This window comes from Natrix helvetica, assembly GCF_964273705.1.
Source record: "Natrix helvetica genome assembly, chromosome: 3".
NCBI lineage: Eukaryota > Metazoa > Chordata > Lepidosauria > Squamata > Natricidae > Natrix > Natrix helvetica.
Genome location: NC_138549.1, coordinates 13,393,012 through 13,418,442, shown reverse-complemented (window position 1 = coordinate 13,418,442; position 25,431 = coordinate 13,393,012). Strand labels below are relative to the sequence as shown.

The 25,431-nt window shown below is 44.2% G+C and overlaps 1 protein-coding gene across 2 annotated transcripts in view; it reads left to right on the top strand.

Moving 5' to 3' along the window:
- Positions 1 to 25,431, top strand: part of TBC1D4 (TBC1 domain family member 4) — a 101,878-nt gene that overhangs the window by 40,373 nt on the left and 36,074 nt on the right. For both annotated transcript variants that reach the window (XM_081949424.1, XM_081949425.1), the window contains exons 2-5: positions 12,939 to 13,529; positions 14,805 to 14,894; positions 18,185 to 18,289; positions 21,163 to 21,295. In XM_081949424.1, the coding sequence (XP_081805550.1) occupies positions 12,939 to 13,529; positions 14,805 to 14,894; positions 18,185 to 18,289; positions 21,163 to 21,295 (919 nt within the window). The remainder of the gene's footprint in view (positions 1 to 12,938; positions 13,530 to 14,804; positions 14,895 to 18,184; positions 18,290 to 21,162; positions 21,296 to 25,431) is intronic.

Below are 25,431 nucleotides of genomic sequence, written 5' to 3'. Positions count from 1 at the left end.
TGTGTCCAAATAGCAGCGTTTATCAGGAGTACCCTTAAAAATTGAAGTGTGTGGACATCACACACATCTGTAACTGCGTAAGCAGAGTACCTATCCAAGACCATTGCATTTCCCCCCCCCCCAAAAAAAATGAAATTAAAAATAAAGCAAAGGTTGGGGCAGCTAATTATGTGATGTTTTACCTTAAGACAGCAAAACATTAAAGGTACAGATTCTGCTTTGCCAAACATTTTGTACTGGGGAAAACACCTGCCTAGCTTAGGTATTTGTATTCTTGTTCAAACAATTCAAGGTTGTTTTGCAAAATCCCGAGAATCTAATTTTCTATCTCCTATATGTCACCTGGCATTTTTGCTTGGCTCCCTGATAAATCACTTTTCAAACCAATCGGTAAGCCCCATCAAATTAATTGAGAGGTAGTAAAACTTTAAAAGCATAATGCTGCATACTGCAATTTAAAACACACAGGCAATCAAATTGGGAGACGCTCATGATGATTGTGCCTACAATTGCTTGGTATCCAAATCTGACTTTAATCATGTAAATTATACTCTACCAGAACTGACAGAAAGTCACTTGAAAAGATTGGAAGCGTTTGAAATGTGGATTTTCAGGCGGATGTTACATATAAGTTGGGTTGAGAAAATCAGAAATGTGGTGGTGATAATAGCAATAGTACTTAGACTTATATGCCGCTTCATAGTGCTTAACAGCCCCCTCGTAAGTGGTTTACAGAGTCAGCCTATTGCCCCCAACAATCTGAGTCCTCGTTTTACCCGCCTCTGAAGTATGGAAGGCTGAGTCAACCTTGAGCCTGGTGAGAATCGATCTGCCAAACTGCTGGCAGCCGGTGATCAGCAGAAGTAGCCTGCAGTACTGCACTCTAACCACTGCACCACCGTAGCTTTGATAAGCCATCTGGGAAAGCCAAGGGAAACCATAAAAAAGTGAAAGAATATTTTGGACATGTGATGCGACACCCGGGAAAAAATAGGGCATACTTCACTTAATCCTCTAAGGAAAGATTGAAGGGAAACGAGGTCCAGGCACAAGAAGAACATCATGGCTTCAAAATCTAAAGGACCGGTTTGGACAAAACTCAACAGCACTTTTTTCCTGTGTCTGTTGATAAAAATGGGATCGCCAACATGATCGCCAATGTCCGATGCCTGATATGGCACAAGAAGAACTCTACCAATGACATTCCTTTCTTTGATGTCATCCATCCACACACTGTTTTCCCTGCTCCTCCTTGCCTCAACCACACCAAGCTTAATTTTTTCTGGTCCTTCATCCAGGTTCATCAAATATCCAAAGTATACTATATGATGCTCTAGTTGGTGATGGTACCTTAGTCGATCTTCTGGTCCAAGACTGGCTGATTATTTGGAAGACATCTGTCATTTTAATCCCAATGTCACAGATTAGGGCGTGGTTGCCATCAGAAATACTTTAATTGGATGTCTTCAGATCTTTGTTGTCTTATCTTTGACCATCATGATTGTCCACGTTTTTACTGTCTTCCTCCCAGAACAAACCTCTGCTTTATTTCTCCAGTACACCATTCCTCTTATCTAATCTTGAGGTTAAGAAAACATAATTATTCACTATCATCATTCTTCCCTGTCAACTGTACACTTCGAACGAAATACCTTCTTGAAGCTTCTCGTTAAAATGCAGCAAGGATTGGCCATGAAGTGTTGGATTGGAATGTCCGTGGGGTGAAATTAACTGTTGGGTTGGAAGTGCTACACTGCTTTCATCCAGTCCAGATGAAAGGAAGACACTGGGATGTAGATTTATTCGGCCTAGTGAAGGTGTTGGAATTCCTCAAAGCAGGCAATAAGCTTTCGGGAGCAAAGGGTTCTGCTAATGCAGAGGACACTCATCTGTCATCATTATAGCAATAGCACTTAGACTTATATACCACTTTACAGTGCTTTGAAAGCCCTCTCTAAGCAGTTTTACAGAGTCAGCATATTGCCCCCAACAATCTGGTCCTCACTTTACCGACTTCAGAAGGGTAGGAGGCCAAGTCAACCTTGAGCCTGGTGAGATTTGAACTGCCAAATTGCACGCAGCCAGAAGTCAGCAGAAGTAGCCTGCAGTACTGCACTCTAACCACTGCGCCACCGTGGCTCATCATTATGGCCATAATTTAAATGGTTTGCTTAGAGATAAACTGAGATTGCCTTGTAGTCATCCCCCGCCATTCAGTTGCGTCCGACTCTCGGCCAGTCTATTGATCAACACCCTCCGTGCCCCACTATCTCGCACCATCTCCTTCAGATCCACCATGGTCATCCCAGTGTCATCCTTTATAGCAGGGGTGTCAAACTAGCGGCCCTTGGGCCGGATGCGTCACACGCAGGCCACGCCCACCCCAATTCCACGAAGGGGAAAACATCGCGGGACATCACATGATGGCAACATAACACAGTGAGTTTGACATTTGTGCTTTATAGTGTCCAGCCAGTGGGTACTTGGGTGGCCCCTTCTCCTTTTTTCATGGATCACTCCCAGTAGCATTGACTTTTTGAGTGAGTCAGCTCTCATGACACAACCAAAGTATGACCGCCTTTATTGGATGATCTTGGCTTCAAGTGATATTTTTGGTGAGGTTTGGTCCAGGGCTTCTTTGTTATTTTTGCAGTCCATGAGATGCTTGATAGTCACCACAGTTCAAGGGTGTCCATCTTTCTCCTGTCTGCCTTTTGCAAAGTCCATGTTTTGCAGCCATAAATAGTAATTGGAAAAAAAATTGTTGTGTTAACTAATCTGCATTTGGTTTTGAGGCTGATGTGTTTACCCTTCCAGATGTTATTCATGCCAGATGTTGCAGCTCTTCCAAGTGCTATATACCCCTTTGGATCTCAGGGCTGCAGTCACGACTTTGTTCGATTCTGGAGCTCAGGGAGTTGAATTCCTTTAAAGTTTTAATGCTCGATCTGCACTCTGACTGGTGTGTTCTCTGCAGTTGTTGCTATCTTTCTTTTTTTGATGTGAAGGTGCAAGTCCACATTTTTCAAGTTGAGCTGGAACTGTTGTCACAACTCAGGTTGCAGTGTGTTAACAAACATAGGCTGATCTCTCAAAAGCAAATCGCTGGCATGGGAAAAATCTTCTATGGGTGAAGATTACGCTCTGCTGATTTAGCTCAACTCCCAAAGCTCCTGAAATGAAAAGCTTCCGGTTAAGAGGCTGTTAGGGACCTTCTGTATCTGAAGCGGTTTGAAATACTCAACCAGTAATACTTCCTCCAACTTTCTGGGTAGAAAGCTTCTTGTCATGCCTTGAGCCATCTTGTCTTTTGGATCTTTAGCCTGCCATACTTTCTATTATTCTACTATGCATTTTCTATTGTGGGAAAATGGGAGGGGGAATTGTATGGAGTTAGATAGGATGTAGCCGTAACAAAATTCTTTCTAGAAAACCAAGGTCATTCTTTGTCTCTGCACTTCTGCACCTGACCGGAACTGGATGGGTGGAACTGCCAGCATGGCAGTGGAAGATTGGACCATGTGATGGACTTGTCGGTGTAGGGGCAAAATTTTGAACTTTCAACTGGGTGGGGAAAACTGGGAAGCTTTCAGATTTGGGTTTTCCCAGATGTGCCAACATGGCTCTCTTAATAAATTGGAACTTTGAGGAATCCTTTGCTTCGGACTCTGATTTAATTTTGGATGCTATTTGGAACCCCAACATTTCTCGGGAAAAGGTTTTCACTGGAACAGAGCGAATCCAAGGCAAACAACTGTTACTTGATCACTTTGTCTGGAGTTGATCGTAATCTCAAAAAAAAATCACTTAGGTAACCAATACAATACAATACAATACCAGAGTTGGAAGGTAGCTTGGAGGTCTTCTAGTCCAACCCCCTGCCTAGGCTAGAAGACCTCCAAGGTCCCTGCCAAGTCTGCTATTATACCTTTTAATAATACCTTTTAAGGAAGCTGGCATTCTTCCCTCACTGTCCATTACAGGTATTCCTCAACATTAGTGTCTGTTCAAAGTTACAGCGACAATGAAAAAAGTGACCGATGGCCACTTTTCACACTTACGACCTTGGTAGCATTCCCACGATCATGTGATCAAAATTCAAACGCGAAAAAAAGGGAAAGTAAATTCAGTGGGGAATCCAGATTCACTTAGAACCGTGTTACTAACTTATCAATGGCAGCAATTCGCTTAGCAATTGGCGGCAAGAAAGGTTATAAAATGGGGGAAACTCATTTAACAAATGCCTCACTTAACAACCAAATGTTTGGGCTTAATTGTCGTAAGTTGAGGACTCAACTTAGGTAGTCAAAGTAACTCTTGAGCAGGCCCAGGTGTGCTTCTGTCCAATAACTCTGGAGAGCATCATATAAAAAATGTTGAGACTCTAGAAAAAGTGCAGAGAAGAGCAACCAGGATGATTAGGGGACTGGAGACTAAAACATACGATCAACGGTTGCAGGGACTGGGCGTGGCCAGTCTAGTGAAGAGAAGGACCAGGGGAGACGTGATAGCAGTCTTCCAGTATTTGAGGAGCTGCCCCAGAGAGGAGGGAGAGTCAAGCTATTTTCCAAAGCACCGAAGGCCAAACAAGGAATAATGGATGAAAACTGACCAAGGAGAGATTCAACCAGGGGTGGGTTCCTGCCAGTCCTAACCTCTTCTATAGAAGAGGTTCCCCAAATCTACCATGCCGCTTAGAACCGGTTCCAACTTCCTCCCTGCGCCCGTCCGCACATCATCAAGATTAAGAGCGAGAGGAGGAATTCTGGGAGTTGAAGTCCACAAGCCTTAAAGCTGTCAGGTTTGAACACCCCTGGGTTTTTTTTTCTAAAGGGTTAGGGGTGCAAGGGTCTTGTAACTTGACAGCTTTAAGACTTGCTTGCTTCAAATGCCAGAGTTTTTGAGCCAACATTTTGGTTGCTAAGAAAGAGCGTTGTTAAGTGAGTTTCACAACATTTTACAAGTTGGCCACGCCCACCCAGTCACATGACTTCCAAGCCACTCCCACTCAGTCACATGGCTGGCATGCCACTCCCACCCGGTCACATGGCCGCAAGCCACTCCCACCCAGTCACATGGCTGGCAAGCCACTCCCACAAAGCAGGCCACACCTACAGAAGAGGTTCTAAAAAATTTTGAAACCCACCACTGGATTCAACCTACAACTAAGGAGGAACTTTCTGACTGTGAGAACAATCAACCCTTTGGAAGTTGTGGAGGCTTCATCACTTGAGACTTTCAAGAAGAGATGGGACTGCCATTTGTCAGAAATGCTGTAGGGTCTCCTGCTTCAGTGGGGGGGGTTGGACTAGATGACCTTTACGGTCCCTTCCAGCTCTGTTAATCTGTTAATCATCTAACAACTTTCCCAAGCGAGCATCATAAGTGGAGCGAAAGAGAACTTTCAGACTGGATGTTGGAAGGTAGAAATGTCACAATGGACTTGAGATGATGTAGAACCTCTCCAAGCCAACTTAGACGATCACCAACCCAGAACACCATCGCTGATGTCTTTCTCATTGGACACAGAGGTGACAGAAATTTGTCACAGCTCAGGTTTCCTCCCAGGGCCAAAGGCAGAAGCAGAACAAAGCATCTACCCAATGCAGGCATTTGTGGGGCAGAGCAAATTGTCTCTCTATCCCATAATCCTGGATGCCCAGGAGTCATGTTTAAGATTTTTCAAGTGTCTTGGAATGAAGGTGAGTGGGATGAATAGCACACAGTAAATGGGTCAAGAGTTTTCCAGACTTTTTAAATTTGTCGAAGTAATTCAGAAAGTTTCTTTGTTTATTTTGTAAACTAAGTTAATTAAGCCTGTTTTGGAATCTACAATACAACATTTGAGAGTTTCCTGTCCTGGTTTTCAGCCAGTCTGGTCAGAGATGGTTCCTGAGGGCCCAGGAAAATAATTTAGGGTCTCAGATTGCCTTCTCCTGTCCTAAATTAACCTGCTGTGATTGGGACAATATTCAATTTGCATTGAAGACACCCCCCCTTTTCTCTCCCCTTCTGGTAGATTCGCAAATGGAAAAGACCCTTTTCCCCGTTGTGTATTGGTGTATCTTTTGTCATGCTTGCAAAGGCACCTTCAGGGCTCTGAAAAATTACAAATCTGCCTTGTTGTTAGTTGCGAAGTTGTGTCTGACCCATCGCGACCCCATGGACAACGTTCCTCTGGGCCTTCCTGCCCTCTACCATCCCCCAGAGTCCATTTAAGCTCATACCGACTGCTTTAATGACTCCATCCAGCCACCTCATTCTCTGTCGTCCCTTTCTTCTTTTGCCCTCAATCCTTCCCAGCATTAGGCTTTTCTCATTAGGTGGCCAAAGTATTGGAGTTTCATCTTCAGGATCTGGCCTTCTAAAGAGCAGTCAGGGTTGATCTCCTCTAGGACTGACCGGTTTGATCACCTTGCAGTCCAAGGGACTGGCAAGAGTCTTCTCCAGCACCAGAGTTCAAATCTGCTGTATGGTCCCAACTATTTGGAAAAGTAAAAATTGTCAAAAGCTGGAGCAGACTTATAATTACAGGCAATAGAGTTTTGTCTAGAATAATTATTTGACTCTTGCTTCCTTCAAGAATTGCTCATTGCTTGCTTGCTTGCTTGCTTGCTTGCTTGCTTGCTTTCTTTCTTTCTTTCTTTCTTTCTTTCTTTCTTTCTTTCTCTCTCTCTCTCTCTCTCTCTCTCTCTCTCTCTCTCTCTCTCTCTTTCTTTCTCTTTCTCTCTCTCTCTCTCTTTCTTCATCGCTCCCTTCCCTCTCCCTCTGTCTGTGTTTGTATGTCTGTGTGTCTCTGTGTGAATGTTTACAACTTCAGCAGCTTCTGAATCATGTTTTAGCACTGAAGAACCCCTTGAGGCAGGCCCAAGTTGGCTCTGGGTTTGTAACCTTCTACTGCTGAGTTTTTAAATATTTTACATAGTTTGTTTATGATTTGGTCTCTTTACTGGGTATTCTTGTGGTTTACAAATTTTCTTAGCTTTATCAGAATATAAAATACAACGGAAAATAAAAAAATAGTGAGGAAAGAGGGGAAGGAAAAAAGGGAAGAGTAAATGTGGGATAGATTGGGAAAAAAAGAGGAAAAAAGTTGTTGACACTCTTTAGCGCAATAGAAGAAAGCAATATTACAGCCTCAGCTTTTTACTATTACAGGTTAGTATATCCTAGTCATTTCCGCAGTAACAAACCTATCCAATTGGCAATACCCAAATGAAAGTTTGACTTTTTTCCATCACAAACACGAAACCCAGACGCGCTTCCCAAATGGAAACACGATGAGATCTATTATCCTCTTCGAAGAAAGCCCTTCTTTATTGGATTTTCAACATTTCAAGAGAAATGTTAACCACGCCCACAGACCGTGGTATATACATAATGTATTTATGTCTCTGCTCTGCTTTCGGCAGCTGTTGCATTCAAATGAGCAAAACCTGCCCACTGAAACCCTCCTGCAGAGAACGAATTGAGCAATTGTGCAAGGAGGAAGACAGATGCAGAATCTGGAACTGATAGAGAGCTTCCATCCTCTGTCCGTGTGCTTGCAGGGCAAAAAGGGTGTGTATGTGTGTGTGTGTGCTTATTGCACTCTTCCTTTTCCCTTGAGCCTCTGTCTTTCTGAAAACTGATCCAGGTGTTGTAATTTCAAAGCACAGCATGCATAATCTGTGGGGGCTCTCCTTCCAGGATCCCTCGTCACTCCCTTCTCTTTTGGGACTTCAGTTTTACTAGGGAGATGGCCAGGGGTGGTCAGCCGGTGTGGGCGAACTGGATGCTAATTTTGCATCTGGTTCGCCGAACCGGTAGTTGGAAGGACTGGCTGTCCTGCCCCTCCCACCCATGGGCCCATTCATCATGTCAGGTAAGTGCAGGCCCTGCGTGGAGGCTCTGGGTGGGCGAACATTGGGCCTTCTGGAAGTTCCGGGGAGGACGTTCCCATTATTCTGTTATTCTGACATGAAGGTGCTTTTTTTTTTTCAAGAGGCACTGGTTTTTCTTTGAAGGCGTTTCGCTTCTCATGCAAGAAGCTGCTTTCTTTTTCAGCTTGTTGGATGGGAAGTTTCGTCCTTCAGCAGGAGGTTGCACAAGTAGACTTCCAAGGTCCCTTTCAAGTGTGTTATTCTGTTATCTGTATTCAAGCGAGAATGAGGGAAAGGGTTATCCCAGGTCTGATACATTGGACAGCAGATTACCATTCCTGTTTTACAAGATTCCTCCAGAAATATAGGCTGTTAAGCAAGCTCTGTGCACAACAACTTTCCTTTCTCAATTGTTTATGTAGCCCTCTGTCTTCTTCTAAAGAACAAATCATTGGCATCTGAATCCAGCCTCAGGTGACCAAACTTCTCCCATATTTCCTAGTAGAAATAGGGGAGTAGAGACTAAAACATATAAGGAACGGTTGCAGGAACTGGGTATGTCTAGTTTAATGAAAAGAAGGACTAGGGGAGACATGATAGCAGTCTTCCAATATCTCAGAATCTCAATATCTCAGGGGCTGCCACAAAGAAGAGGGAGTCAAACTATTCTCCAAGGCATCCAAGGGTAGAACAAGAAGCAATAGGTGGAAACTAATCAAGGAGAGAAGCAACTTAGAACTGATGAGAAACTTCCTGACAGTTAGAACAAGTAATCAGTGAACAGCTTGCCTCCAGAAGTTGTGAATGCCCCAACACTGGAAGTTTTAAAGAAGATGTTGGATAACCATTTGTCTGAAACGGTATAGGGTTTCCTGCCTAGGCAGAGGATTGGACTAGAAGACCTCCAAGGTCCCTTCCAACTCTGCTATTGTATTGTATTGAATCTCATCTTTTGAAGATCATTGTAATCACTTTTAAGGAGTAGATGAAGGACCTTGGTTTTCCATTTTGACCCAAAAAATTAGAACCAGGGTCAGGATGACAATTAATTTATGTTCCTCAAGTTGTATAACTTTTATAAAACGAATTGTTGAAATATCTATCTGGAGTCAAGGGAATATAACTGGGTGAAGGGCTTGATAAGGAGAAGGCAGAAAATGACCAAAATTTGGAAAATATTTCGTCAATATTTAAGTCAATGAAACTTATTTGGTGATGTTGTAAGTATGTAGGGTCCTATATACATAGTCAAATATTTACAGGCATATTTCCCCTGTATGCTGAATATCAAGAAATGTTGCATTTTTGAAGAGGTAATCTTTGGAAAACCGTGTAGTGACCAAAACTAATAATCCATGGAAATACATTTAAATCCCTGCCAATTGCATAGTACGATAAACTACTTTCTGTTACAGGGGAAGATGAAATCGACATTTTTAGGGCTTTTCTGTTGACGAAAGGTAGATAATATCTTCTGTATTCCGTAGAATCCCCATAAGAAGAGGACACTGTATTGCATTTTGAAGGGATAGAGACTATTTTTAGCCTACCGATTTAATAATAGCAATAGCACTTAGACTTATATACCGCTCTACAGTGCTTTACAGCCCTTTCTAAGCAGTTTACAGAGAAAGTATGTTGCCCCCAACAATTTGGAGCCTCATTTTAACCACCTTGGAAGGATGGAAGGCTGAGTCAACCTTGAGCCTAGTGAGATTTGAACTGCCGAATTGCAGGCAGCTGGCAGTCAGCAGAAGTGGCCTGCAGTACTGCACTCTGACCACTGCGCCACCGTGGCTCAATAAACCCATATTTGGAATCTTTTATACATCTAAAATACAGGTGGTCCTTGACTTACAACCCCAATTGAGCCCAAAATTTATGTTGCTAAGTGATAAATTTGTTACTTGCATTTTGCCCCGTTTTACGACTTTTCTTGCTGCAGTTGTTAAGTGAATCACTGCAGTCGTTCAGTTAGTAGCACGGTTGTTAAGTGAAACTGGCTTCCCCATTGACTTTGCTTTGTCAGAAGGTCACAAAAAGGGGTCACGTGACCCCGAGAGACAGCAATGGTCATAAGTATGAACCAGCTGTCAAGCATCTGAACGTAAATAATGTGGCCAAGGGAATGCTGAAACGGTCACAAGTGTGAGAAATGATCATAAATAACTTTTTTCACTGCCGTCGTAACTTCAAATGGTCATTAAATGAGCTGGTGTAAATCAAGGGCTACCTGTACACTGGCTCCTGTAGATATTGGATTAGAGTGTTGCATTAAAGAAAAAACTCAGAAGTATAGTAACATTTATTCTAATGAGAGTGGTACTTTTCAAGCTTGATATCTTTAAAATGTGTGGACTTCATGTCCCAGAATTCCCGGGGTAACATATTGTCTGGGAATTGGAAGCCCACACATCTTAAAGTTGTTACGGTTGAAAAACTCTCAACTAGAGTATCACATCTTTTCCTACAATGCCCAAGAAGGCAGAAATCTGTGTCTTCCCTTGACCATCAAGGTCATTGGATCACCTTGGGTTGGTCAATTGTAGCCTCAGGTATCTCCCAGGGTTGTTGAGGAATGGATAGGAAGAAAACCGTTATAAAATAGTTGGAGGATAGGAAAGCAATAGCGCTTAGACTTATCTACTGCTTCATAGTGCTTTACGGCAGTCTCTAAGCGGTTTACAGAGTCAGAATATTGCCCCCAACAATCTGGGTCCTCATTTCACCGACCTTGGAAGGATGGAAGGCTGAGACAACCTTAAACTGGTCAGGATCGAACTGCTGACAGAATTTGCCTGCAATACTGCATCCCATTGTGACTCAGGATGGATGGTGAAGAGATAAAATTAATGTAATTAGTTACATGTCCCTTTCAGGTTCTTATTTGGACAAAAAATAATAATATAAAAATTCTACTTCTTTAGAAATGGAGTTGAGTTGCAAAGAAGCTGTCAACTTTGCATAGACTTTATATAAATATGTTTGGGGATTTTTTTTTGGTATCTTTCTTGTCCCCAAATCGGTGCATGTTCGAATGAAATATTTAAGAGATTGGCCTTAGACCATAATGATATTTGGAAAGATTTTTCTGCTGATTGCTGTTGTTGTGATCAAAATAAATCAACCCCAAGACCAGAAAGCTTTCCTTTCCCTTCTTTTTCCACTCCCTTTCCTTCTTGTTGAGACTGCAAGAGAAAGTTTTGTCTTGCATAATCTTGTCCCTCGAAGAGCCTCCAAGTTTTAAGGCCTTCCTCTCTCCTTTGTATCTTAAAAAGCCAGTGCCGCATCTTTGCAATGTTGATTTGGCGTGACTGGAAGGATAGACCGTGGGACGGTTGCATTTTTCCTCGTATCTGCTTTTTTCAGGGTTTGTTTTGGGTTTTTTGGGAACAGGAAATGGAATTTCTGTGGTATTCAAACATCTGCCTCTTGGCTTTGACATTCTGCTGAAGCAGAAGCTTCACACGTTCATTTGCCACACATATAAAAATGCAAAGTTTTCCTTACAATGTTGTAAGTAAAGTAAACGTTCCCCTTGCACATATGTGCTACTCGTTCCCGACTATAGAGGGCGGTGCTCATTTCCGAATATGTCTCCATGGTCATGTGGCCGGCATGACTAAACGCCAGAGGCATACAGAACGCTGTTACCTTCCGACCAAAGGTGGTTCCTATTTTTTCTACTTGCATTTTTTACATGCTTTCGAACTGCTAGGTTGGCAGAAGTTGGGACAAGTAACGGGAGCTCACTCCATTACGCGGTGCTAGGGACTCGAACCGCCGAACTGCCAACCTTTCTGATTGACCTGTCTTAGCCACTGAGCCGCCGCGTCAATGTTGTACAATGTTGTATGTCTCTGCTCATTAAATACATTACTTCATAGCTTGTGGTTGGCTTTCCAGTTAAATCTGCAATTAATGCCAAGAGTTTGCAACTTTAATCTTTATTTATTATGCTTGTTTTCCACCGTTCTTCCTTAGAGCTCTCTACTCCTATAGAGAGGCAGGGAGGATAGCCAAATGTAATGTTTTAAGGAGAAAGGAATCTTGGGGTAAGCCAACTATAAATGTAGCAAGGAGAAAAGAATGTAATGTGGTTCTGTCAGAGAAGGTAGTGCTCTTCAACAACATCCTGAGTTGAGAAGTGACCTGTTTCTCCGCGCTCTTTTGAATTCAGAAAAACAGAACACAACAGAACAACAGAGTTGGAAGGGACCTTGGAGGTCTTCTAGTCCAACCCCCTATTCAGGCAGAAAACCCAGTGCCATTTCAGACAAAGGGTTGTCCAATCTCTTCTTAAAAACTTCCAATGTTGAATTAATCAATATTTACTACATCCTTCTAATAGTCATAACACTGTTCTTGGGCATATCTAATATCATCCTTTTTCAAAATCTAATCTTAACCTCTGACATTCACTTTAAATATACAAAATCAATTGATTAATTGAAACAGGAAGGAATTTGTGCTGATATCAATACATACAATAACATTAGTCTATGACTACTAGAAGGAGGTAGTAAACATTGATTAATTGAAAAATGAAAGAATATGGGTTATCAATATATATAACAACACTAGATTATGCTTGTTTGATTAATGTAATAATGTTTATCTGTATTAATATTGGTTTTGTATCTAAGTGAATGATACTCAGACACCACACTGGCCATGCAATGATATTGATATTGGTGTATGTTTTTTTAAAAAAACTTTATTGAAAAAAAATGTCCAATGTTGGAGAATTGGAAGCAAATTGTTCTACTGATCAATTGCTCTAACTGTCAGGAAATTTCTCCCTACTTCTAGGTTGCTTTTCTCCTTGATTAGTTTCCACCCATTGCTTCTTGTCTCACCTTGGAGAATAGCTTGACTCCCTCTTCTTTGTGGCAGCCCCCTGAGATATTGGCCCACTGCTCACCCTTAGTCCTTCTTTTCATCAAACTACACATAGAAACCACAAACTACGTCTGGGCATTGTTGTAACACAGATATGGCAATTGTCTTTCTCTTGCATTTTTAGCATCCTTCACGATGTCATTCTCTTTCTCTTCCTTTTGCTTTCTTCTTAAGGTTCCAGATGTCATCAGTAGTATAAGACAGGCTTCCAAAGCTGCCCTCAAAGAAGACGTCAAGCCCAATAAAGAAAATGAAGATGCCTTCTACAACTCCCAAAAATTTGAGGTGCTGTATCGTGGGAAGGTGACGGTGGCCCACAAAAAGGCTCCCTCCTCCCTCATCGACGACTGCATCGAGAAGTTCCACCTCCACGAACGTCAGCGCCTGAAGCTGCTGAGCGAGCACTGCGGCACCGAGTCCAGCACGGACCTCATGACATGGGAGGATGTCCCCTCTTCCCCTTTGGACAGTCCGTTTCAGGAGGTGGAGGGTTCCAGCGGAGGCACCCCGGGGATGTTCATTGTGGGGAGCCAGACCAACCTGACCAGTTTGGCCAGCTGCTGGACCTCTTTCCCAGAGCGGATCCTGGAGGATTCGGGAGTGGAGGAGCAGCTGGAGTTTCGTTCTCGCTGCAGCAGCGCTGCCAGCCTGCAAAGGAGAGCTCAGGAGAATAACACCAAGCCTTCATCCCGAAGGCGCCATGCCAGTGCCCCGAGCCACGTCCAGCCCTCCGACTCTGAAAAAAACAGGACAATGTTGTTTCAGGTAGGGGCAGTTCCAGTGGTGGGATTCAAAAAACGTGACTAACAGTTCTGCGGGCACAGCTTTGTGGGTGTGGCTTTGTTGCGTGGCTTTGTGGGCATGGCAGCGGAAGGATACTGCAAAATCCCCATTCTCTCTCCACCCCACTAACCTGCTTTCCAGCTCCATTCTCCTGTTCAGGGCAACAAAAGAAGATCAGCTGGGAGGCAGCAAGGGCGGGGCCAGCCTATTTGCTGGTTCTCCCAACTACTCAAAAATTCCACTACTGGTTCTCCTGAACCGGGCAGAACTGGCTGAATACCACCTCTGGGCAGTTCCCCCCCCCCAATGTTTTATTTATTTTATTATATTACTTTCCATTTCCACCAAACACTGAGATCTGGGTACAGTTATTTAAACAGTCACATATTTGTTATTATATTCACTGCAATAATATTAATAGTATAACTATATATCAATATAATTACAATAATACACAACATCTTCATCATCAAATTCTCTCATCCTCATTGCATTCGGCTTACAGTTTGCAGCTTACGACCTTACATCAGCTGGCAGCTATTAAATCCTCAGTCCCTGACACAGGGTGAAATTGCATTGTTGTGAGGTAAACACAAGAATGCAAAGGAAAGAGTCAGGGGAGAGAAGGAAAGAGGGAGAGAGAGAATGGGAGAGGGAGGGAGGAAGGAAGGAAGGTTTGGACGTGTTTTTATAGCCCAATCTTGGCAGTTGATGAAAAAAACAGCCCTTTGCTCTCCGTCTCTGATCAGTTGTCAATGGAAGGTGTTACAACTGCCCTGACCATGTAAGGTATTAAGTACAAGGGCTCTTATGCTCCGGAGAGGTCCACAGAAATGAATATTTGCCAACCTAGTTGGTCGGCCATTTTGTATTTTGGTGGAGGGCAGAAGTTGGGACCAATTACTTTTGCCAGAAATGAATACTCAGGTGGGAGTTGAGAGAAAAAGGGAGGCAGGGTGGAAGATCTCGGTTCCACTCCAGATCTGTGAAACCGAAGCCAAGGGCTGGAGAGTCTCTCTGCAAGCCTTTCTCATTTTTTTTAGAGGATTAGTCAAGCAGGTCCTTGGCAGCGCAGCTGGCTCATTCTTGGCAGAACATCAGTTTGGGAAGCTTCCCTTTGACGTGCCTTTGATTAAGTTGTGTGAGGAAATATTTCGGTGCTGGGCCCACAGTTTTCAGAGCAGCTTCCCCCCCCCCCCCGCCCCAATATTATCTTCATCACCTCCTGCTTTGACATGTTGTTTTCTCTCTTCCAAGGTTGGTCGGTTTGAAATTAACCTCATCAGTCCAGACACCAAATCAGTTGTCTTGGAGAAGAACTTCAAAGACATCTCCTCATGTTCTCAGGTAAGAAGCTCAGGTATGAGCTGTGGTGGCGCAGTGGTAAGAGTGCAGTACTGCAGGCTTCTGCTGCTGCCTGCCTGAAATTTGGCAGTTCAGATCTCACCGGCTCAAGGTTGACTCAGCCTTCCATCCTGGTAAAATGAGTGGGTAAAATGAGGACCCAGGTGGTTGGGGGCAATAGGCTGACTCTGTAAAACTGCTTAGAGAGGGCTGTAAAAGCACTATAAAGTGGTATATAAGTCTAAGCGCTATTGCTATTGCTTCTAGTTGTGATTTTATACCTCTTTTCTCTAATGGAGACACCATCAACTTTAGAAGGCTACATAGATCAAGGGATTAAAAAAAAAAAAAAATCTACAAATGGTTATCACCTATGCAGCAAGTAAAGATTAGATATTCTAGCCAGCAGAAAATTATATGTTTAGGGTTTTACATTTATATATATATATAAGTTATATATATATATAACTTTTGGGCCATGCCATTTAATGGATTAAGGAGTTTCCAGGGATTGTACTGACAAAAATGATACAGTGAAATCAAAAGGAGAAAAGGCTAGCTGAAAGCTATCTAAGATTCCGTGCGGTTAGGAGCACCCCCAAATCCCACTCCTGGCTGGCCCTGCCCACCCTGCCCCTCCCCTCTCAGGAGTTCCCACGCGGCCCGTTTTGGATGCAAGTAAGTGCAGGGTGCTTGCTGAGGCCCAGGGAGGGTGAAAACGGGCCTATTGGAAGTTCGGGAAGTTTGCCCTCCCGGATGCTCGAGGAAAGCCTCTTGAGCCTGGGATAGGACAAAAACACCCCCCCCCCATGGTGCAGGAGGCTGACTAGGCCACACCCACCATGGCCACACCCACCCAGCCACCAGGAAGAGAAGACCTTGCTAAAAGTTGTGAAGCCCACCCCTGAAAAGGTTGGGTTTTCACAGTATAAATCTCCTTCACTGGCCTGGGGCCAACTGTTTACTACTAGAGTTCTTTATGGCCAGAGTTAGGGTTCCTGAAATACATGTGCCTCCTATTGAGTGGTGGGTTCCGGATCCCGAGTGCCTCTGTGACCCTCCAGCTGTTACGTGGAGCATCGTGCAGGCGCTGTATGCGCCATGCGCCTGCGCAGAAGCGCAAAAGCCTTTAAACACCATTAAGGAGCTCGGGCAGGTGGGTGGGCCTTCCAGAGCACCGTACCGGAATAGTATCCAGTGCTCCGGGCTGGCTCCAGTACGCCCGTACTGGGGCGTACCGCCTGCAACCGACCACTGATCCTACTACTCTCTTCTGTTTTTGTTGGACTGAAATAGCAGCATAACGTGAAACGGGGTTTTGGGTGGGGGAAGTGCACCGCACCAGTTTCATTTAAAACAGGAAGACTCATTTGTAAGGCCTGTGCAAGTTGACAGGCAATGTAAACACGAAAAGCAGCACATGGCTCATGAAAGGCCCCCTCTATGCTTCCTTGTTCCCTGGAGAACAATAAACAAAGGGATATGTGTTGTCCTGGAATCTCACAGCTCCTTCTAAGCAGAGGGATGACTGAGCAGCTAAGCTGACCCTTTTACACCAGGTTGAGGAAGAAAACACTGGGCAGGTCTACTCAGAAGTAATTGGCTGCCAGGAAAGGAGGCACGGTTTTCCCAAGCTGCATCCTTCCTGGGGTGAGGGGCACTCCCAAAATATGCGTAGAGGTAAGGCAAGAGGTGGCCTCAGTGGCTAAGGCGCTGAGCTTGTTGATCCGAAAGGTCGGCAGTTTGAATCCCTAGCGCCGCGTAACAGAGTGAGCTCTCGTTACTTGTCCCAGCTTCTGCCAACCTAGTAGTTGGAAAGCATGTTAAATAATGCAAGTAGAAAAATAGGGGCCACCTTTGGTGGGAAGGGAACAGCATTCCGTGCGCCTTCAGCGTTTAGTCATGCCGGCCACATGACCACGGAGACGTCTTCAGACAGTGCTGGCTCTTTGGCTTTGAAATGGAGATGGGCACCGCCCCCTAGAGTTGGGAACAACTAGTACACATGTGCGGGGGAACCTTTATCTTTACCTTAAGGCAAGAGGTAGTGGCTCTCCTTTCAAGAATGGAATTAATTTCTTAAATTTGAGGTACTCTCCAGGGGGAATGAGACAAATTGCTGCTGCCAACTCACCATGGCCAACTCACCATGGCCAACTCATCATGGCTAACTCACTGCAAGACAACTGGGCATGGCCAACTCTCCATGTTGGCCACGGCAAGTTGACCGTGGCAAATTGTCATAGACCCCTCTCCGGTCATGTATTTAGTAACATCCCACACCAGGTGGAAGACTGTTATGGGGAGGAAGCAAAGAACTTTCTGGCTTGCAAAGATTGCCATGGGGGAATGTATGGGGCTGGGAATTTGCATCCATCCCAGGAGTCTTTTGGGATTGTGGTAGGGAAGGATTCCCCACCTGTGCTACCCTGCCATTGCCACTTCTCTTAACATCCCAGAGATGCTCTCCACATACACAAGAACTCATGAAATTAGACAAAAGGCCCTGATTGTGCGGGTAGTCCTCAACTTACGACCACAATTGAGTCCAACGTTTCTGTTGTTAAGTGAAACATTTGTTAAGTGAGTTTTGTCCCATTTTACGACTTTTTTTTGCCACAGTTGCTAAGTGAATTATTGCAATTGTTAAGTTAGTAACCCGGTTTTTAAGTGAATCCGGCTTCCCCGCTGACTTTGTCAGAAAGTGATCATGTGACCCCAGAACCCTGCAAGCGTCATAAGTATGAGTCCGTTCCCAAGCATCAGAATTGTTATCATGGGAACACTGCAATGGTCATAAGTGCAAAAAAATGATCCTAAATCACTTCTTTTAATCCCGTGTTAACTTTGAATGGTCACTAAATGAAGTGTCGTAAGTCGAGGTCTACCTGTGCTCTGGTAAGTGGCTTTATTGGAGGCACGGTGGCCTAGCGACGAAGACACGGTGATTGTCAATCAAAAGATTAACAGTTCGAGACCCAAGTACTGCAAGATGGGGTGAGCTCCCATTTCTGCCTCAGCTCCTGCCAGTCTAACAGTTCAAAAATGTGCGAATGCAAGTAGATAAATAGGTACCACTTCAGCCTTCCATGCACCTCGGCATATGACCATAGAAGAGTATTTGGACAATGCTGGCTCTTCTAGCTAGGAAATGGAGATGAACACTGCCCCCTAGAGTCAGACACAACTGGACGGGAAATCCTTAGTCTTTGATGGCTTTAATCACTGCTGCTTTAATTTCCTTGAACTAAATGTTGATGGTATGTTCCATTTCTCCCTTTCCTTCCCTCTAGGGCATAAAGCACATTGATCATTTTGGTTTTATATGTCGGGAATCCAATGAACCTGGAATAAGCCAGTATGCTTGCTATGTCTTCCAGTGCGCAAGCGAATCTCTGGTAAGAATCTTCAAAATACCATTTGTATCATCTGTTTGACACAGAACTGGGCAGGTGGGGGAGAGGAGATAAGGCTGTTTTCTGTTTCTGGATCCATATGATCTTGGAGTAGATTGCTTGATTGCTTCTTCAGTTGGAACTGGTTGGAACCGGTTCATATCAGAGAAAAAAATAGAACCAATTCTCTCTGGTCAAAGATTTGTACATACCTCACCAGTCTCCCACAATGGTTGTCTAGTTTCTACCTTTTAATAAAATCAACATGATGGTGTTGTGGCCCGCCAGTGGCCAGCGGATCTGGTAGCAGATTCAGACAAGAGGAAGTTGGGGAGGAACATGGTCCAGTCCTGGAGTCTGGGGAAGGCTCTGATGAGGGCTCTGCATCGGAGGCAGAGAGGGGACCAAGGACGCCTGGCAGTTTTCAGCTGCCTTTGGAGTCAGATATCAGTGGGGCAGAAGAACAGCTGGAGCCTGTTCCCAGTGTGCGCATGCGCAGAGCTGCCAGGAGAAGGGAACAGCTAAGGAACAAGGGTCGACTCAGTAAAGGCACAGGTGGACGATGAATGGCCCCTCCCATAGGGAATAAAGAGGAGAGAAAGGGGAGTGGAGTTTGCAGGAGACAATTAGTTCATTAGGGTGAAGATCTGTTTCTGACTTCTTGCCAAGTATTGTCTGCTATATCGTAGCGTTTGGAAGATATCATCCTGGCAGCTCTCCAAGCCTGATAAAGGCCTGTAGTTGTGAAATCTCTTGAAAGACTGTTAGCTGGGACTTTGCTGGAGAGGAATTCACTTTAATCTAAATAGAAGGGGTTTTAACGGGAAGAGGGTTTGGCTTCATGCTTTTGGGAAGCCTAGGTCAGAATAGATGGTTGATTAGACCCACTAAAATGTTTCTCCTAATTCAAGTGAAATTTACCCTCCTGTAATCCATACACTTTTTGGGCTATCTGTGTGTATTCCTTCCGTCAACAGCCCTGAAGGGGCTGCCCACCCCAGGACTCCCCAACCTCACTGAATTTTCTCACTGAATTTATTTTTGACTATCTTCATGCCATCTGCTGAAGCCACTCCACTGGTATTCTCCTTAAAATACTCCAAATTTCAGGGCAGATTCAAGCAGAAGAATTATTTCTGAGCCGTGGTGTTGCAGTGGTTAGAGTGCAGTACTGCAGGTTACTTCTGCTGCCCGCCGGCTGCCTGCAGCCAGTAAGTTCGAATCTCACCAGGCTCAAGGTTGACTCAGCCTTCCATTCTTCCGAGGTGGATCAAATGAGGACCCAGATTGTTGGGGGCAAGAGGCTGACTCTGTAAACCGCTTAGAGAGGGCTATAAAGCACTGTGAAGCAGTATCTGAAGTGAAGAAGCTTCTTCGATGAGAAGTGAAATGTTTTCAGGGGGGGGGGGAAACCCCAAGAACGTCCAGTTGGCTTATGGAAAAGCAACTTCGGGACAATAGCTCAAATACCGTATTTTTTTGAGTATAAGACATACCTTTTTCCCTCAAAAAAGAGGCTGAAAATCTGGGTGCATCTTATACACTGAATACAGCATTTTTTTGTCTCCCAAACCCCACCCCCTTAATCAAAATGGGCATGCATAGCCTTTAGGAGCTTTGCAGTGTTCGTGGGGGCTGGGGAGGGCAGAAATGAGCAAGAATGGGCCATTGTTTGCTCAATTTTGCTCCCCCCCAGCCCTTAGGAACACTCTGCAAGGCTCCTAAAGGCTATGCATGCCCTTTTTGTTACAAAAATTGAGCTTTTTTCACAAAAATTGGGATTTTTTGCTCATTCTTTGAGGAGGGGGCAGCTCCCAGGAGCACTCTACAAGCTCTGAAAAAGAACGGACCCGTTTTTATGAAAAATGGGCTGTTTTTGTGAAAAACAGGCCATTTTTGGGAGGTCTGCAGAGTGCAAAAACTATTAAAATTTGCCTCTTCAAAATCTTGGTGTGTCTTATACTCCGGTGCGTCTTATACTCTGAAAAATACGGTAGTTTTTTTTGATGCAGCTCTGACTGAGATAATTCTCTGGGTCGGAGGTAGAGCGGCTGGTTAACCACCCTTGCAGAGAGTGGTTTTTAGAAAAAGCAGATACTACTCAGCTCCTGAACGTTGTCGCAAGCTACTATCAGTAGCAGATAAAGAAGAAGCTCTCCCTTTTCTCTGCAAACGTTTGCTACGAAGAACAGAAGGAGGAATGCCAGCTCTTTTCAGAGAAGTCAAAGAGTTCAGCGCTGACTTGCTTCCCCCCCCCGCCCCCCCCCCCGGGAGCTTCCTGTCTTGTTGACATGCCTTTCCAGTCTCTGGGCGGGTTTCCTTCAATAGCTCCATCTGTTCATCTACCGTTTCAGGCCTGAAATGGATTTGAATCTGTATGCCAGTGTCTTGCAACCTATGACCCTTTTTTTTCCACCGAGCTTGTGAAGCTAGGCTCGTCTGGAGCAGGAGGCGGTGGGAATCTTGCACGCCTGGGGCTGGGAGTTTGCCTCCCATCTGCAGGACACTAGCGGAGCCTCCAAAAGTTTGACTGATTAAAAAAAAAAACTAGAAATGGAGCTTCCGACACTCAAGGAGCTCCGTGCTTTGGCTGCAAACTGTTTGTTTGGAGCTCCAAAGAGGGTCTTCCTTGCAGGCTAGATAATGCACATGGAGAGCTGGATGTGATCTGGTTTCTGATGGGCAGCGCCATTGAAATTCACGGGAACTCAGCCTACTTCGTTGTGCCAGCAGCAGAAAAAGTCACCTGCTCTATTATGCCCTTTTCTATGGGCTGGTATAAGAGCTTGGCTCGACCTGGGGAAAAAAACCCCTCTTCCAGGTCTTAAGAAAACACCCAGAATTTATCATCTAACCTTTAAAATTCCCTTTCTTAGGTGGATGAGATCATGCTGACTCTGAAGCAAGCCTTTAGCACGGCAGCTGCCCTGCAGAATGCCAAGACGCAGATCAAACTGTGCGAGGCCTGCCCGATGCACTCCCTCCACAAGCTGTGCGAAAGGATCGAAGGTAGCCACGGTTTTCAATCTTGCGTGGTCTGAAAGAGACACCCGGGGGGGGGAGGGGAGGGGGGCTAGGAGGTTTCGCGAGGCCTATCCGGCACGCTGGCCCCCAGCCCCTCCTCTCCATCCGTTGCTGCTCATTTATGTGACGAGAGCACAAAATGCCTTTGTGTGGGTACCTTGGAATAGCTTCATTGTCACTTGGAATGCACGCTCATCGGCATGCATTAAAATGAATTCATATACAAATGATGGATAAGGAATTAGATGTTTTCTTTCTTTAAGGAAAACAAGAAAGATCAAACAACACTACAAAACCTATGGGATGCCACAAAAGCCTATGTGCGGGGTATAACAATAGCATATACGGCAAGGAGAAATAAGGACAAAAGGAAATAGCAAACACTACTACAGGAGAAGCTTAAAGAGTTGGAGACCGTGTTGCAGAAAGAACCACAAAATATTAAAATCAAAGAAGAGAGAGATTTGGTGAAACACAAAGTCAATCTAACGTTTCAAGAAGAAATGATGCGTAATATAAAAATGGCGAAACAAAACTATTTCGAAACAGCAAATAAACCAGGTAGATGGAAGAAAGAAAAAAACCAAAAAGCTGATACAGCAATTACAGGACGAACATGGGAATTTGTTCCATAAGACAGAAGGGAAAAAAAGTATAATCCAAAAAAATCCTCTCCAAGGATCACCACCTCCAATATACGCTACACAAACAAGACAAAATAAATAAATAAATAAACATACTAAATTTTGCATGTACCATACATATATTAGATGACAAAGAGAAACAACATGTCTTACTTTGGATGTATACATGTAAAGCACATGGCGAGAAAAACGAATTTCGTGTCCGTCCAAAATTATATCAGCACTGAAAAAAGTGACTTACGACCATTTTTCACACTTACCGTATTTTTCGGAGTATAAGACGCACCCCCCCCCAAGAGGGTGAAAATCTGGGTGCGTCTTATACACTGAATGCAGCATTTTTGGCCTCCCGAAACCCCGCCACCTGGGAATCCCAGATTCACTTAACAACTGTTGCTAATTTAAGAACCGCAGCGATTTACTTAACAACTGTGGCAACAAAAGTCGTAAAATGGGACAAAATTAACTTAACAAATTTCTCACTTAGCAACATTTGGGGCTCAATTGTGCTTGTAAGTTGAGAATTACCTGTATTTCCCCTGGATGAGTAGCAGGTATCAGTGATAAAACAATGTGTAAAATATATTTTGCCGATGAAGCAGAAATGTTTACCTATTTCTGTTTACTTCCTTTATTTCCTATAGTTATCAATGTTTATTTCGGAAAGCACATATTTGGTGATCAGCTCCCTCTGGTGGGCAAAACTATAAAGCCACTGAGGTTGCATTAAAGTCCAACATTGAAAGAGAAAAAAAAAGCTTCCCACGCTTCCAGTTCTTGGCATAGTGAGTCAGAGACCAAAACGGATTATGTTTTGTTCTTTAATAAACCACGTTTGCAGAAGGAACAGACTAGTTGCGAGCTCTCGATTTCCAAAAAAAGAAAAACCGGGATTTTTCAGATCTGAAAAGATGTGAAGCTGGGTCTTTATTAGTTTGTAGAGAGTCTCGGTCATCCATGGTTGTCCCAAAGGTGCTTTTTCAGGAGGCAACTGGACTTTCTTGTTTATTTCTTTTGAAGACGTTTCACATCACATCCAAGAAGCTTCTTCAGCTCTGACAGGATAGTCGGGAATGGAGAGGAGAGGCGACTTGGAACATTCCTTGCCTCTCTAGTGAGTCGGGTGGATGTAACTGAAAGAGGCAGTGTCTCAGATAAACCGGCCCCAACAGGTTGTTCTGTGGATCTGATGGATTGACACCTGTCATTGATGCTTGATGAGAACATTTGGGAACTGGGAAGAGGTCTCGAAACCTGATTAACAAGTTCCACTTGAGAGAAGCAAATGGCTTCCGTTTCACCACAGGCCTTTGTGGTCCTTGAGCTTTCTTTGAATGCGATGCCATCAGGCTTCTCATCTCGTCTCGCTAAGCCTTGAACAAGATTAGCGCAAACTTTGGAAGTTTACAGCATGCAGTTTGTCAGACTTCCGACCCAAAAAGCAACAACATAGATCTGAAGATATTTTCTCTAGGGTTCCCCCCCCCCCGGTTTTTCTTTTCTTCTTCTTAGTTTAGTTTAGTTTAGTTTATTTAATTTATAGACCGCCCCCTCTCCCCGTAGGGACTCGGGGCGGTGTACAGACCATTCGTAATCAAAACAATAAAATGACATAAGACATAAGACATGCAACATAAACAACTCACACACACGGTCTGTTATAAAATCCCAAAACCAATTAAATATTAAGAACAATTTTAAAACCCATTAAAACCCCAATATAAAATTTAAAAAGCCATCCAGGAAGGTTTGAATAGATGTTAAATGCAGTTACGATTATGGTTGTAATTAAGCCAGACCTGCTACTCGAAACAGGTGGGTCTTGAGTTTCTTGCGGAAGGAGCGGAGATCAGAGGTGGTTCTAATATCGGGGGGGAGGTCGTTCCAGAGGGTTGGGCCCATCACAGAGAAGGCCCTACTCCTAGGCACCGCCCACCTGCACTGTTTAGCGGATGGTACCCGGAGGAGGCCCTCTCTGTGAGAGCGGATTGGTCGCAGGGATGTATGGGGTAGAATGCGATCCCGCAAATAACTAGGTCCCGAGCCATGGAGCGCTTTGAAGATGACAATCAACACCTTGAAACGCACCCGAAAGGCCACAGGTAGCCAGTGCAGCTCGCGCAGGAGAGGTGTTACATGGGAGTACTTAGTACTCCCCATAATAACCCGCGCGGCTGCATTCTGGACCAGCTGGAGCCTTCGGGTGCATCTCAAGGGGAGCCCCATGTAGAGAGCGTTACAGTAATCAAGGCGAGAAGTCACTAGGGCATGAGTGACTGTGCAAAGGGCGTCCCGCTCCAGTAAGGGACGCAATTGGCGCATCAGGCGAACCTGATGGAACGCCCCCCTAGCCACGGCCGTCACATGATCATCTAGCGACAGCCGGGAATCTAGGAGGACTCATCCAAGAAGCTTCTTCAGCTCTGCCAGGATAGTGGGAAATGAAAGGATTAAAAACAAAGAAAACAAAGTCCAGTTGCCTCTTGAAAAAAAGCACCTTTGGGACAAACCATGACCTGGATGACGGAGAATCTCTACAGACTTTTAGCAGTAGAATTTGGGATGGACACGTTTTGAATGGTGTAGGACAGGGGTGTCCAAACTTGGGAACTTTAAGACTTGTGGAATTCTGGGAGTTGAAGTCCACAGGTCTTAAAGTTCCCAAGTTTGGACACCCCTGGTGTAGGAGGATTTCCAGAGGAAAAAAATCCAGACTAGAGGAACCATTAGCACCACTCAGGTGATCCTGAGGACACAGATAAATCCATGTTTTTCTTTTATCAACCCTAATAGGAATAGTTCTGGTTTTAAACCTGTCTTTTGATCTAACATCTCTTCCAACCGTGTCTTTATCTGACGCCAAAAAAGCTAAATGATATTTTATAAGTACAGTGTCATTTCACATAAGATCTACTTGGACAAAGGCTACTCGGTCAAAGAGTGATAGCATCAACAGGTGTGTTCACCTTTATGCAAAGATTGCAAAGAACATTGTATTCTCAACCAAGGACTGGAATGAGAATATTTGCTTCTGGGTGAGGCTTTGAGCGTAGAAATACTCTGAAGAATTCCAGGTCTTCTCTCCCAGACTTTTGAAGTACGCCTCAAATAATTGAGACATTTCTGTGTAAGGCAAACTCAGAGTGCACCTTGGCCAAGATGAGATCTCTAAAACAAGCAAGTTTACCTTGTGGCTTCTGGTTCTTTGGGGGCCCAGTTATATTCTTAGATGGAAATAGCTTGATTAAAAAAAACATTTTCTCCTCTCTTGTCTGATTGGACTTATAAAAATGATGACTTTAAAGATAAAACAAGGAATGTATGTGGGGTGGGAGGCCTTCTTAAAACCTGTTCCAGAAGCTGATCAGTGCATCAGGCTCATCTGGATAGTTTTCTGCCAGCAGAGGCCCTTGACTTCCAGAGTTGATGGTCAACGCAGCGGAGATATATCTGCATATTGTTCCAACCAACCTTCTC